Below are 16,515 nucleotides of genomic sequence, written 5' to 3' on the forward strand. Positions count from 1 at the left end.
GAGTTAGATTTTTTTTGACACAATTATGGGATTAAATGCAGCTTTGTTTTGATCTTATTTTGTGACCTGAGGCCCAATCAGTACTTTTATATTTATGTGACAGCTAGGACTAAAATTATTTTGATATTGGAGTTGGTTATAGATGATGGGATTAAAGTGTAAAACCATTGTCATCACATTGTCACACAGGATTATACTGCATCAGTGCTTCTAATTACCTATAAAATGAGCGATTTATAATGGAAATACGGCACCTTTGTAGATCACTTGTTCATTCAGATCCATGGCAGTAAACATCTGTTACAGCTGTGTGACAGAAATTAGAACCACAACACAGCTGGAGCTGAGTTGTCGCTTACAGAAACCAAAGTTGTGATGAAGCAAATGCCTGGAGAGTTTTAAATTAGTGTGAGTGTACATTTTAACACCTAGTTTTCACAGGCACATTAGCAAAACCTTTTGAGGTGATGCAATTAGTACTGCAGTGTTAGCACAATAAATGAGCTATCTTGAAAGTGTTAATGTATGTCTAAATGTTTCTGTGTGTTAATGATCTCAAACTTTATTTGCAGAAAGGTTGCTGCGTAGTCTATAGAGAGCTTTATCTGCAGTACTAGAAATTATTTAAATGGCACATTTGTATTCTCAGAGAGTGTTCATCACCAATAGCAACAACATAATTTGGGCTATGAATTCCTCAGAAGTCCAGCCCAGCATCAGCAACAGTTCTCATCCGTGTATCCATTCATGCATCTATCCTTCCTCTCATGTGTCCTCCTTTGTTAATTAGTAAGAGGGGGCTTAAAACTGCTTGCGAAGCCATTCCCCTTTTGTCCTCGTCTGTTGCACGGCTGAGTTGAAGGCCTTATTATTTCCTCACAAAGAGAGCCTGGTGAACGGACATTAACTCAGATTCAAACCAAATCCACCACCATCCCAATTAGAGAGATTATAGCTGTCACAGTGCATGCCGAGCCGGGCTGCCTCACCTAGCCGAAGGAGACTAATGAAGTACCGACAGCTGCTGCGAGACATACACACAAATAAATGCACACAACAAGTGGTCATACACACACAAGGGCAACAATAATTATACATACTTTACATGTATTTGCAAAAACGAGTGTATGCAAGTCTATGCACAGACAAACAGGGAAGCGCATAAACACTCAAATGCACCATCTCTTTTCTCTCTCTCTCTCTCTCTCTCTCTCTCTCTCTCTCTCTGTCTCTCTCAAACACACACACACACACACACACAGGTATATCCAGTACGAAGGTAAGCAAGGGTACACATATTTGCACACACACTCATTGCTAACCAGAGCCACACACAAACTAATCATCTCCAGCTGTGAGCCCCTGACCTGACAAATCCAGTTTGTGCACATGTGAGCAGTGGGATGCGTGTAGAAGATATGAGCTTGGTGTTTGTGCAGTAAGGCTTTGTCAACAAGTCCAGTATTGCTGCAGCTGTTTGCTGCTCTGTAGACAGAGAGCAACAGCCAACAAATGATGCACAGGGTGTGTGTGCAGCTCAAAGAACAGGATCTCAAAGCCAATAAAGCACAGATCCTTCACAAAAAAGACAAGTGCTGAACTGTCTGTCTGTCTGTCTATCTGAATATCTGCATCTCTGCTGTGTCTGCCCATCTATATCTCACTTTCTTCTGATGCCAAACATTTTTTTCTTTTTTTTCCCTCAGCTGTTTTTTTTCTGTGAGCAAACAGAAGCAGCAGTGGTTTTATGTGTTTTTTTTTTCTTTTTCTCTGAGGACATCCCCAGTAATACAAAACTAAGAACCACCCTACCCCAAGACTCCTGACTCCATAGCTGTCATCTCTCTATCATTTCCTATGGCTCAGATAGAGAACATGTCCCATTTTATTCACCCATCATTGACAGCCCTAGTGGGGACATGAGAATAGAATTAACAAGAGACAAAGCATCTTTTTATATGACTTAATTTATAGATGTGCAAGACAGGCAGTGCAAGACACTCAAAGTACTGTATGTTCCTCCACAGAAGAAAAGACAGGAGAGATAATTCAGGATAATGAAAACGCATTTAGCTCCAGAGGTCAAACTGTATTCATCATTTCTCATAACCACAGCTGGTTGCCTTTTAATGCTGGCCCCGCTGTTTTTATGGACAGAAAGCTCCTGGTGTCAAAGCAGTGAAAGGTATTGGTCCTGCCGGTTGTTGGCGCAGTGACAACTGCTCATTGGTGCATTGTGTGTTTTTATAGCTACTTCCTGGAGGACTCAAAAGATCTACAGTTTGAGTCTAAGTCCTCTCTGTATTGTCCCTCTGCTTGACAGACAGGAACACCGCGTTGTAATTCACTGACATACAGACTTAAAAAGGCTTGTCTGTAAACACACAGACAGTTAAAGTGAAAGGCATCTTCAGTTTCTTGTTTTCATTGCTCCTTGTCTGGTTATCTCTCATTGCAGGCGACTCGGCAGGTACCTGTGGGGATCCTGGCACACCTGCCCATGCCAGCAGGGAGGCAGGAAACTTCAAAGTGCGCAGTAAGGTGCGCTTCACCTGCGCGGTGGGACATACACTGTACGGATCGGCAGAGAGGATCTGCTTCCCCAATGGGACCTGGTCAGGAAGACAGCCATTCTGCAAACGTAAGGCGAATATTTCAAATATCTTTGTGATTTTACATATGAAGAAGTGGGAGAGGAGTGCATAGAAGTTACATAATACACACATACCTTTTTTTACACACAGACCCACATACACAGCGAAACTCTTACAGTTACACAAAGAGATGCATGGTTACACCAGGGTTTTATGGACTGTCTCAAAAGTGCAGAATATAAAAAAACTGTCAAATTACAAAAGCTGACATGGAAAAGTTGGTCAGATTCCTAGTTTTGTTTATTCTTTGGTCAGATATTTACTGTTTTAAACCATAATTTCTATTTTTTTTTTAGATATTATTTAGGCAAAGTGCTTGTACAACTACTTTGGTAGAAACATGAGACGCCGGAAACAAAAGATGCTAGTAAGTTGTATAATGAGAAGGTTGGATCTAGGTTCTAAGAAGGGTATTATATACATGAGAGATAAGGATAGGATACTTCTGGCCCTCTACCAATTTTGATGATTTTTTTTTTTTTAATCACTCTCTTATAAGTCACCTAAATTTTCATATCGCTGGAATGCCCCTTTAAAATTGCACACTGATGAATTTGATGAGTTGTCTTATTTAGTTTAACTTCAATATACTCCTCAAAATAGGTTATCAAAAAAGTATTGCTTTGGTCACTGTATGTACCAAAATCTGCATCAGCTGCGGTATCGAACGATTTGGGACAGAAACCAGCCATGGCATACACAGACAAACACTGTATGCAACACATGGGCAGCATGCAAGCATGAATGTGCATGGAGTGCACAGATAGGTGCTCATGTGCATCCACACCTACACACACAAATGATTGCAAAAGCTCACAAACACAGCACTGCACCAGATGGATAAGTATCTCTCTGCTGCAGTCTGATATTTCTTGCCAGCACATGGTGCTGTGACTAGCTTCCAGATTGCAACCAAAAAATTCATTAATTCTAGACACCTAAAGCCAAGTTCTTTTTGGATTGTGATAAATGAATCATTGTGGATTTTGAAGATATTAGTTCACAGAACGGCAGCTCTACATCTTGCATAAATTACCCCCAGGGGTCAACCGGATATTGAGGCAAATGTTTGACTGCTTCTGTTCTCTTTCACTCACTGTCCGCCAGGTTGGCACAGCACTAGTGTCATTTTAATATGATAGACCAATGCACAGGCTCTCTGAACTACTCTCTGTACATCAGCCTTTTATTTCAACTCTCTTGTTTCTCTTTTACTTTCTGTCTCCCTCTTCTATCTGTGTCTATCCTTTGTTTCCCCTGTTGTCAGCCTTTTTCTCTTTCTTCTCCCCTGATTTCTTTCTGTCTTAATCTCGTTGTCTGGCTGTCTCTCCGTCCCTGTCCACTCCTCCATCTGTCCTTCCTCTGTCGCTCTCTCTCTTTATTGCTCAGCCTTGCCCTTCCTCCCCTCCTTTTACCCCACATCTCTCTTCAACTACCTTTTTATCTCTCCATCTCCCCACTGAACTCCTGATTTAAAGATTGTTTTAGCCATCCCTCCACCTCAGGAGGGAGGGGACAGGAACTCACTGGAGCCTGAATGAGTTTCAGTGCTGTCTGTCTGTGATCTAAAGCCCTGTCTACTGTTAAAGCCCATCTATCCGTTATCCACAACCCTTTACAGTCTCTGGAAAACGGTCACTGTGGATATTCAGCTTAATATCCATCTCACAAAACCATCAAGGTCTGTTTGTGTGTTTGTCATCATGTTTGTATTGAATTTTTAAGAGAGGAACCAAAGAGGACAGCCATACTTTATTTCTGAGGCAGATCTCGAAAAATATTTATGGAGTGGCAAGAGGATGGCATGATGACTTGAAGAGGTGGAAGAAATGCATATATATATATATATATATATATGTGTGTGATTATTTCTTAATAATCACATTTAGCTGCCACCCTACCTTGTGGTCGATCCGCCCCTGTTTTATTTTTGGAGTGTGTTGAATTTACAGTATAGTAACGCAAGCACAGTGGCACATGGTGTATTTGTGTATGTGCATGAGTGATGTCTATGCACTTCGATGATTTTGTGTGTATAAGCATGTGTGTGCCTGCACGTGTGGTAATTGAGAAATCACCACAGCACCTACAACACGTCTGTCTCCTCAAAGAATCACTATTTCAGATTTTCCAGGCTATTAGGTGATTGAGAGAGCAAAGCAGTTTTGTAATTAGACATGATTTGGAGCAGAAGAAAAACACATGAAACAAACTCTGTCCCTTCTCCTCTTCAGGGATACATTTTGGTTGGTGTATTCTGGAAATGCTGTAAAGGATACCTTAGTGTGAAAAGCCCAACGGTTCAGTTTGCTTCAGAAAGTCTATTTTTTCCTCCCCAGTGATTGTACACTCTAAAGTAACACTGTGCATGAAATTGAGCCTCCTGTCTGAGTTCAATTTGCGCTTTAAATTGTCAGGAGTGACATTTCATATTTCAAATAAGTACTACATCTGTTGAATATTTAGTAAAATGCAATAACTAAAACTTCAGTTATTATTAGACCACAGCTGCAAAATTTCACATTACTCCCACGATCCTCCTCTGGTTTTTAGACAGCACTAAATGTCATTACCATGGATGTACTATGAGACTTAACAATACACAAACTGCACTTTATATACTGATGACTCATTAATAGTGTGATGGGGATTTGTGTACCACTGCACCAACTCTGCTCATTAGCCTCTCTTACTAAAGCCGTGCTGCTGTATGGATTAGTGGTTCTTTACTGGTTTGTTTCACAGCTTCTCAAAAAGAAAAACAATGCCTCCTCCTATCCCCTGACATGAGGCACAAACACATAATGGGGAACACTGACCCAAGCCAACGATTTCTATCTGCCCTTTTCAGAATGTTCCACCTGAGTGCTAATCGGACTGAGTCAAGAAACCACAAATATCATATCAGGTCAAAAGCAAAACAGCCATTATTTAATAAATAAATATTAGTATTGACACAATATGGAAGAAGTATATTTTTCACAGCCCTTTAATCACCTTGAGACCTTCAGAAGTCATCTTGCAGCCACCTTGGGAGGTCTAAGCCCTCGAATTGTAAATCACTGATATGGAAAATAGAAAACCCATTACTATTTTACATCTCTGACCTTCACCTCCTTACTTTTCTTCCCTGTATTGCAGCTGTACAGTGTGGGAACCCAGCCACACCTGCTCATGGCCGTATTTCCCGTGTGGATGGCACAACCTTCTCCCACTCCATTGTGTATTCTTGTATGGAGGGCTATTTCCTCACTGGCTCACCCACACGCCAGTGCCTGGCAAATGGCACATGGTCTGGAACGGCTCCAAACTGCACAAGTGAGTTTATGCATGGAATACCAGAAATGCAACAGAGCACAATTTAGTGTTTCTCGGTTGATCACATTTAACTCAGTCACACTTGCACCTACATTTGGAGTCACAGAATTAGTTATCGTAGCTTTCAGAAAATGAAAGGAAAAATAACCAAAGATATGACAAGGCAGAGTAGACCATGGTGCAACACTGCTGACCAACTGCACGTCAACGAATGACACTCACAATATTTGTCTATTAGACTGAATTGGCCACTGCTCTTGTGCTCTGTGTTCTTGAACTAAAACATGTAATTCATAGTGTAAAGTGTATAACCTCTTCTAAAAAGAATAAGGATAGACAGCACTGAAGATGGTTTCGCTCTCTATTTCTGCCAAAAGGAGGCGCTCTGAATGATCAACAACAATGCTAATATGGGGTATAAGATTTCAAATAGCACATAAATCTCTTTGAGCCCTCTCTCCCTGCAAAGCATCAGAGCTGTCAGGCAGTTTTTTATTGTCTGGATCTCAGCAAATGAGCCTTGCAGTAATTAAGAAGTATGCCAATCTATATTCAATTTGCACCAGGGTGACTATCAAACAAAATTACACATTGTTCTTCTCTCTGAAAATCACCATATTCCGTCTTCCTCATTCTTTTTGCTTGTTATTGAATCACAAGAAAAGATAAATGGTTTGGGCATAATTTTCAATTTTGGAATGAAATGAGTCTCTGGAGAAATATACATAGGGAAAGAGGGAGTATGAAAGAAAGATTGAAAATTGGATTGAAAAATAATGATCAAACACGCAGAAAGGCTGAAAAGCTTTCTTTGCATCTTTTTCCCACTGTTAAGTCTGCTCATTATTGTTATCCTCCTGTATGCTATCACTTCACATTACAGTTTAGTGGTCAGTTCAGGGACATCAAAACGCCATCAACATCAACAAGACGCCAAGATTGGCTCAGTGTGCCTTCATTAAGAAGGCAATCATTTTCACGGTTCATGGGGAATTGATCAAGTAGGTTACCAGATCAAAGTCACACAACATTCTCAAGGGGAGAGAGAAAAGTTCTTCTTTTAATTTTTCCTTAACACTCTTGATGTTTGATATATGAAATTTATAGGGTTAAGGAATTGGCGAATTAGCTCAAAGTGCGCTGGGGAAGAGACTTGCTCAGTGAACTGTGAAGTAAAGCCGTTGAGCACTTTATAAAATAAACAGTAAACACTGATTATTCAGGAAGACTATTTGCCTTGTAACATGCTGCGATCCTGTTAATGTATATCTACTTTTTTAGTTTTTAGCCCTGTTCTCCTTTCCATTTCTTCCCCCTCTCTCCTCTTTCAAATGCCAAAACAGTCCTTGTGGATGTGGGAAATGGGGATGTAGGGTTGGAAGATATGATAAAATGAAGACATCAGAGCAAAATGCCTATTAGTGCAATTAAGAATCGAATTTCTGCTGTAATCTGATTCTTGAACATCATTTAAGTGAAGACAGTAGTATTCTAAATCATAGTGGTGTGCCCTTGAATCAACAATAACTAAAATCCAAGTCTGACTAAAACTGAAAATGAAATAAGTCGGCGTCTGTTTCTACCCGACATATCCTGTCCTCTGGTTGAGCTGTAAGTGCTGCAGTGCTATGACAAATAAGGAAAAAGCTCTTTTATGATGCAGCACCTTAGGTCACTACGACATTTCACACAGATATCTGATTTTTGACCAAATGCATGTAAATGCAGGTTATAATGGGAGCAGGTCCCTGCAGTGCATGTGAACTCCTCTGATTTCCTGCCTTAACTTGACTTCTCCAAGCAAGTAAATGCAAAACAAAATGAAAAAGCGGTAGAGTTGAGCTGTTGAAGTCAACAGCCTGCAGCTCTTCTGCATTGTGCTGACTGACTGGGTTTTTTCCTTCCGTCAGATAGACAGGCACACGTAAACATTTACATTTATGTACACACATACTTTTTTTCTGTATCTCTCCGTCTATCTTCTGAGGGCACTTTTCCACTTCCTCGTGAGATGTTTCTTGTTGATACCAGTTCAAATTAATATCAGTTGTTCAATTCATGCCAGCTTCTTCCGGCTTATGTTTGGAGAGACATATCATGCTTTATTCAAAAGAGGGATGGGCGATGTATCAAATATGTATTTAATATACTAAATTCTGATTTTATGGGGATGTGGCAGATGACTGTATCATCCTATTCAGATATTCCTTACACATTTAATAATTTACATACGCATTAAAAGCAGGCTGTGTTTTTGTGCAGGAGACTAGCTCTCACTCTCACACCCATACAGACACCTCAAACCAACCAACCATGCGCACCAGGTTAAGTTTAAATATATCCAGTTTATGTCAAATCAGAATGGAGAAAGATCTCGCTGGTCTATCATCTGAAGGTGGTTCAAGGAGGTTCTGAAGGAGGCCAGACGTGGAACAAACTGCTACCTCTGCAAAATATGCTACATAACGACTGCTGCTGAAGGGAACAGTACCCCTAATCTGTTCCATCAGTTACCCAGTGCAGAACACTGTCAAGCCAACCTCCACTTTGAAAAAGACGGACAAACTAAATAAACACTAGGCATTACAGAAAGACTATCTAAGAACTCACTGCAAAATAAAAGCACCTTTTGGGTGAAGTGATGTGAATACATTTACACATTAATTCAACAAGTCAGTGTGTCAATAATAAATAAGTAAATAAATATAAGAATAAAACATGAATACATATTAGATAATAAAAACAACAAATGATTCTTTAAAAAATGCTAAGTATTCCAGTTGTGTGAATAATTAATCAAAATTCATAATGAGGAATATATTTCCGAAGACCAGTTGACTTCAAAATGACCTCACTGTCACTCAGACAATATCAGGGATATTACCTATACATTTGGATTTGATGCAGGTTTGATCATACACATCAAAGGATTAAATCAGGCAGTTGGGCTATTTAAGGAAAATATGGAATTATGGAGATATATACCATATAGTCTTAAAATATTGAAATATTATTTATAAGCCACATTACCAAGCCCTGATTCAAATAATGTGTTTCAGTGTAATTTTTGAGTCAAAGTTAACTGATAAATTACAATGCAGCAAACAAAGCACCTATATACAGTCATCCAGAAATGTGCATACACATATACTTTACATACATACACTTATGGGTTCGTATACCCAATATATGGTAGTCCTAAAAATTTTAAGTAATTCAGGGTTCATTTAATTCTCACATAGATCTTTCCCATTTTGTTTTTATTTCTATTTATGGTATTTTAGTCTGCAACAGCAGACTATATTGGTGGGACCTGACTTGAGTGAGTTATTTTTTCATGCATGATATAAAAAACAAAGAAAGAAACAAACAAAACAGAAACACTTGATTTGAAATATTTAATGACTTTACTGTTTAGAAAAACTTTAAAACATTATTTCTCAGGTGATTACGTAGCCTAACATTTTACATTTACATGAATTTGCACAGCAACGATCAATTTATGTTCTTGTATTGTTACCTGATGTCGGGATGGAGTGATGGTTGTGTAAAGTATCAGACCTTAACTGGAAATGGGGATTATACAAGGATGTGGCTGTTTTTTTTGTAAATTAGTATCTGCATGGATAGATTCCACTTTAGGTGTGAGTGGGAAAACATGTTCTTGTATGATTTGAGTGAACTGACCCAAAAAAAGGAGCTCTCTACCCACAAGACCCAGAGTCAAAATTTGAGAAGGCTGACAGGTTAGTTTATCCACTACACAAACAATTTCCATCAAAGGCAGGCAGCAGTACATATTTATTAAAGAAAATAAAAAATAATGGACTCTTCATGAGACACTGTGCAGTAAACACCAAATACATCAATGGCTTTTGTACTGCAATTTAATTATCGGACATACATCACAGGACGCATGGTGCAGATACCTCTAAAGGAGGATGTAGTATGGAATTATTAAACAGATAAAACAACAAATAGCCACATAACCTGTGCCATCCATCACACAATCAAGGCAAATCACTGCCTTACCTGTCAGTGTTTTAGTTTTGTGCTAATTCAGAAAACTTTTAGGATTATTTATTGAATCAAGCTGCAACATTCTATCATCAACTCAAAATTGTAGTTGGTAGCAAAGTGAAGACTCCACTTCCTTTCTGTGCTCACAAGAAGCAGCGCTTTGATATATCGTGTTGGGATACAAAGTTTGTCTCACCCAGTGATGATAAATATGTCCAAGTGTTGAGGTCCTTGGCAGCAACTGAAGATAAACAAACAGAAATTAATTGAAGGGAGGAGGCGTTAGCAGGGACAGCCATGTGCATCAAACTGGCTTCTTGCGTTAAGGTGAACAAGTCAGGAATGATTTTGTAATAAGTAGGCACAAATTAGGCCTGTAAGATTAAACAAGAGCTATGAAAAGGCAATCTAATAGAGGCTGGCAACTTACAATTCCATCAAAGATAGCACTAGGTTAAGACCTGACAATGTAGTGGGCCAACACTCAGCCATCTGTTTACTTTGGAGAAATCATTCCATGAGAAGAAGCCAAGAATAGGCATATGAAAAGAAGAGACTAAACAAGAATGACTGGGGGAGAGAAGCTCCCCAGCAATATTGTTATTTTCTTGGTGCTCTCCTAGATTAAGACAAAAATCAACCAAAATTTCAAAATGATATCATAATCATGGTGGTGCATTATAGCTCGTAACTAAAACATGATTAATACTATTAGGATTATGATACAGACACAATTCACACTTCTGCAGTGCAGCACAGCAGATGGTGAGTGATGATGCCTTGAATGTTTGGTCGTAGACTAATATGGCTGCTGTATCATCAAGGTCTGTCAATATTTCTTAGCTTCACATAATTGAACATCATAATAAAGGCCTTGAAAATCATTGTTTAGTTATTTGTAATGCCCGGCATGGGCATATGCAGAGGCAATGTGAGTTGACAAAATGCAGCATGGAAACATGGAGCCATTGTAGAAGAATATTTATTGTGGTTCCCTTGATAAATTATGCACAACCGACACAAGGTTGCAATGCAATAACCTGTCATACAACAGCTCAAGAAGTATGATTACATGAAATACTGTATGGTTCATTAAAGGTATACTTTGCAAGAATCGTCAGCTACTATTTTAAACGGCATCACAAGCGATATTGAAACTGAAAACCAAATCCAGGTTTGCCATATATGTGTGTTTGTGTGTGTGGGGTGGGGCGTGAGGGGTGATGTTTTTTTGGAAGATCCTGCGTAGTATAACTTTAACAATTGAGCACTATATTTAACCATTGAGAACTGTTTGAACCAAAATGAAAAAGGAAGTTAACAGTTACCGATCAAAGCCATAGAATTAATTTTGATGAGAAACTTACAATGTTGAGTTTCATGTAGCTTTAACTTCATTATGCTGTACAACATGCTTCTGTTCAGCAAATCATCAGGGTAATAATTATGAGCTGCTGGGAAAGGAGTGTGGGTCCCTCAGATTCTTTACTGCTCTATTTGATGAGCTGTTTTCATTACACACAACTGTATTTGGCACAGCTCTTTAAAACTTTTAAACCAAATATGTGGCTGAGAGGATAATTATTAATCACCACCCACCCTTTTTGTCCATACTGTATGAACAAAGATAACGAGTGCCCAGGGCCACGTTATGCCTTGATGGCGCAAATGAACAAATGCAAGATTAAGAAACCACCAACTTAACAAGGGGAAGCTAAAAATAGAAAATCTAGGGGGGGGGAAGCATTTCCTCCCCTGTGCTTACTTGATAATCCCTCTTTACTCTTTCTCCAGAATGCTTTATATGTGGGTCAGTTACATCAGACACATTTGATGTTTTATTTTTAATATACAGCATATTTCACATTCAGTATGTTGTAATCACTATTCACTATTCCTTATGTTTGACCACTGATGACAGTGATCACCTGTGGCGACCCTGGTATTCCAGCAAATGGACTCAGATTTGGTGATGACATCACAGTGGGCCAGAACGTGACGTTCACGTGTCAGCCGGGGTATGTGATGATAGGAGGGGACAATGCTGTCACAAGGACCTGCACTAACAATGGCACCTGGAGTGGCACCATGCCAGCATGCCAAGGTAAGTGCCACCCGCAAATGCACCCACTCACATACACTGCATCGAACACGTGCTGCATTAGACAGTCAACCTTGATAACCATCAGACCGTGCTGTAACAACCTTGGCACGCTAGCACACTGTCATGTACAATATAAAGTACATGCTTACACCCAGAGATCTAATGAGATTAGCACGCAAGGTGACACAGAACTTCCTGTGTGGTCAGATAGTGTCATATTATTCAGTTCAATGTGCTGATAACGGAAACACCAACAATACATTAGATGAAGTGTCTGTGAGACAGACCCCCCCCCCATGTATGCAGGCGCATATATTTTCCCTGGGGAGTTGAAATAACACACACCCAAAAAACACTACAAGCAATTTTGAATCTGTTTTTTGTAAATGATGTCCATTGCATCACTACATTTCAAAAGTAGCACTATATTTTAATGAGTCCCCAGATAAAAGACAGTATCGCTCAGCTGGCTTACAGGGGAAGTAAGAGAAAAAGATGCATTTTTAGAGCCCTTCATGTAGGGCACAGTGATTTCACCCACACCTGCATCTAAAGTTGCACCTGTGTTGGCACAGAGCCAAGGCTAAAAGTTCCTCCGACGACTGATGATGGATGGCCAACAAGTCTTCTTCATCACAACAAGGATCCCTCTAATTGTACTCTAGCAGTTAATCACTGGCATCCTCTCTCTAAAAGTTTGTGCGTACTCTATGGGCGTGATGAACATCAAAGTTAGAAAATCTACTAAGAGGACTTAGTTGTTGTACGCCCATCAGCACTACATCAGTCCATGATTTATGATGCTTATGCGGAGGCATAGATTAGCATGTCTGCCATCGACATCCAAAAGTAAGTATTGCAGGGAAGATTAACTTGTGCAGCAAACAGTTCAAAAGTACACCGGGAAAGGGAAGAGCCCACAAGGCAAATGGTGGCTTATTGTTGCTAAGGAACTGTTCCCAGGTTCTCAGTTACAGAGAAAAGAGCTGGTGTTGTATTCGCCTCTTGAGAAATCAGAAAGGACACATGAACTGTGAGAGAAAAAGAGGCAGAGTGTGAGAGACAGACATGCACAGAGACAAACATGACAACAGGTGGGAAAACTATGCAGGATAAGTTACAGAAAAGCAAACATTTATAAGAAATCAAATTCACACAGATTCAAGGGGAATGACTATGAGAGAATGTAGAAGCATGATGCCTGTTGCTCTTTTCTTGTCACGTAATTGCTGTTTTTGTTTTTGGATACATGGTATAAAGATGTAGTGTACTTTATGCTGTTATTGACTAGACATAGTCAGCCTTTGCGTCTTCTTAGCTCCACTCTTAGGGAGCTGTAGTTTTAAGCCACACACTTCTTGCCCTCCTCAGGCTCCCTGTAGGACCTTGCCTAGAAGTTAACAACATCCAAACTGACATTGATTTGTAATATTTCATGGGTGTGTTTCATTATTTACGCTCCTTGCTCTGTGCTACGTTGAAGCTGTTTGATGAATCGATGGTCGCACAACTGTTGCCCAAGGCAGTTTAAACGAAGAGAGAGAGAAGGGGGGCGTGGATGTGTATGTGCACGCATGTGTGTGTAAAAATGTGTGAAGCTCCTAACCTCCAAGCTCTAATCCTTGACAGCTACCGCAACAGCTCAGGCACTCAGCCCCTGTGCCGCTATGCTTGATGGGGGTGGTGTGGAAGGGAGCGAAACCCTAGAGCTTAGCCATCCTCATCACACTCACACACCACCATGCATGCACACAATCACACGGGGCATTCAATTACACAAGCGTCTCTCTCATGCATACATAGACACAGATGCTTCCACACCTTCACGTTTGTTCCCACCACTGCTGCCGCTGCCTGTGTGCTGTCAGATCATACTGACCAGTATGCATTAGTCAGCAAGTCAAGGCGTCCTTCCTGCCTCCTCTCTCACCGCTGCTCTCACTTTGCCAATAGTACCTATTTCTCTCATGGGGTAAATGAATAAAAGAAAGGCAAGACAGAGGGGTTTGATTGCTAACTGTGTGCCTTATATTAATTTTTGTGATTCCTCAGTGTGGATTGGTTATTAAGAAAGAGTGCAGATGTTTCATGCTTTTTTTTCCCCCTTGTCTTTGCTTGCTTCCTCTCCTTTGGTCTCTTTCTAAGACTATCTAGGACAGGCAATAGAACAGCTCGCTGGTAATCACAGCTTTTTTATCATCTCTTTCGCTGACAGCCTACGCAGCAAGAGGTCTTAGAAAAGGACTGAGCAAATTTTGAATTTTCTGTTCTTGCATCTGAAACTGAAAACAATGCCTCCTCCAATAAGATCAGTTGCCTTTTTCTTTTGCATGATTGAGTTCAAGTTAAAGGTGCAGCAGTTCATGCGGGGTGAGCTGTTTGAAATTGTCATGATGCGAGGCATCTGTCATCTTGTCATAGATTTGGATGAAGTGCCGCAGGGATATGAGCTGTATTCCAGGAAGGGGGTGGGGGTGGGGGGTTGAAGAGAGAGAGAGAAGGGGAGAGAGAGAGAGAGAGAGAGCGAGTCTGGAACTAAAACAGACAAAGAGGTTTCACGTGTGCCGACTCTGTGCATAATTTTAAACATAGTGTGTGCGTCAGTGCTAGCCACACCATTTGTGTGTGGTGTGCAAACACACACTACCAATGACACATCCTAAGCCTCGCCCGGCAAGGATTCTGTTTGAATCCCAGGTTTGGCGTGTTCAGCTAAGAGGCACTAATGCTGCTTAGAACTACTTAGGAAAATGGGGACACTCTCCGCTTCCCATTCGGTTCTGCCTGCCACCCATGCCTTTTTATTTTTATTTTTTCATTTATTTCAAGTAATTTCTGATGCAGTGCTTATGAGATTAGTAGGCCTACTCTTCTAATCAGTGTAATTTGCCTACTTGCACATGTGCTCTCACACATACTCGCTCCATCTGTCTTCCTCTCTTTCTTTCTCTTACACAGACACACTGCAGGGGGACACACATACACACCCAAATCAACTTTCTACTTTACAGCATCCAGCTGGGCATTTTAGAGAGGTATTTCAGAATGAAGAGCCTTTTTTTCTAGGGCTCCAGAGCAACAACATGAAAATCCCAAACTGAATGCGCTCTTTACTAATTCATTAACATCAAAGAGAAACAATTTCAAGTGAACTTGTTTCTCCTTGAGAACTTGAGAAAGAAAATTATATGACCAAACAAAACATTAAAAAACAGATTGCAACATCAGAGTGTTTTTTCCTTTTAACTTTTATTCACTATTTATCATGGCCTAAATATCTTTCCAAATATAGTATACATCTAAAGCATATACACTGTATATGGCTGCAACATGTCCATATGGAAATCTGTTTGCATCCGCTGCCAACCAAGAACAAAAGATGGTTCCACCTTGGAGAGAGTGTGTGAATATCCCACAGTGGCTTGCCCTACATTTACTGTAAGTTGTTGTTCAGAAAAATAAAATCAATCTTAACTTTTTAGGTAAGAGAGTTGTCCATCATGATATGCTTCCTTTATTTTAACACTATCATAAAAAAACACTCATTTTCAAATTTTACCACGGTATAGTTTAAAAACTACCTTTAAACAGCTGACCAAAGGCTTTTTGAATCATGTTAATAAAATAAATAGAACTAACATCTATTTTGTACAAAATGAAACCACCATGCATCAATGTATTAGTGTTAATTTTGCCAGCTATTTTATATTTGATATTGAAATGTAATATCCAAATTAGTTGCATTATTCTCTATATGAATTATGTTTTTAGTCAATTTTAATTTGACTACAAACAACTGTTCCATGTCATTTTCTGGTCATCAGCAATAGTGTATTAGTTTATCAGCTATGTTTGAATATATTGATTTGATTTGATATTTGATTTGGTGTAACCCACCTAATTTTTTGATCTGGGAAAGAGTTATCCGTGTTTATGTGTCTCTCTATACAACACAGTTTAGCAACTATTATCGTATTCTAATGATCTCTCCTATAGGTACTAATAGGTGAAAACACCTGCCGAAGTGTTTCGTACTTAAAATCAGCACGATGTCTTTTTGTATACAGTGCCACGTGGCTTAAATATAGTGTGTAACTGTGCTCTTAGCATGTACAGTAGGAACAGTGCTAGTTTGGAGTGGTGCTCTGAAAATGAAAATAAAACACTTGAAGCACTTGCTATCAAGTCTGTGTCCTAGGTAGCAACTAGTCCGATCTGCCTTTGTCTTTCTAATTATGCCCACAAATGCTGTGTGTTTGCGTGCGTGTGCGTGTGTGTGCGTGCGTGTGTCTGTCTATTCATGGTCCTGCCTGGAGCCAAGATGTCCACAGACTCAGCCTTCACATGAGTCTGTGTATTTTTGTCATGTATTTGGTAAGTCAAAATGACTATGATGTTGTTCTGCCAAAACACTAAACC

At 39.8% G+C, this 16,515-nt stretch overlaps 1 protein-coding gene across 2 annotated transcripts in view; it reads left to right on the plus strand.

Moving 5' to 3' along the window:
- The window catches only part of LOC121945336 (CUB and sushi domain-containing protein 3-like), a 235,458-nt gene that overhangs the window by 191,405 nt on the left and 27,538 nt on the right, over positions 1-16,515 (plus strand). For both annotated transcript variants that reach the window (XM_088084026.1, XM_088084027.1), the window contains exons 57-59: positions 2,459-2,641; positions 5,796-5,972; positions 11,914-12,096. In XM_088084026.1, the coding sequence (XP_087940152.1) occupies positions 2,459-2,641; positions 5,796-5,972; positions 11,914-12,096 (543 nt within the window). The remainder of the gene's footprint in view (positions 1-2,458; positions 2,642-5,795; positions 5,973-11,913; positions 12,097-16,515) is intronic.

Source organism: Plectropomus leopardus, chromosome 11 (genome assembly GCF_026936395.1).
Source record: "Plectropomus leopardus strain MGB_pleo_1.0 chromosome 11, ASM2693639v1, whole genome shotgun sequence".
Lineage (NCBI taxonomy): Eukaryota > Metazoa > Chordata > Actinopteri > Perciformes > Serranidae > Plectropomus > Plectropomus leopardus.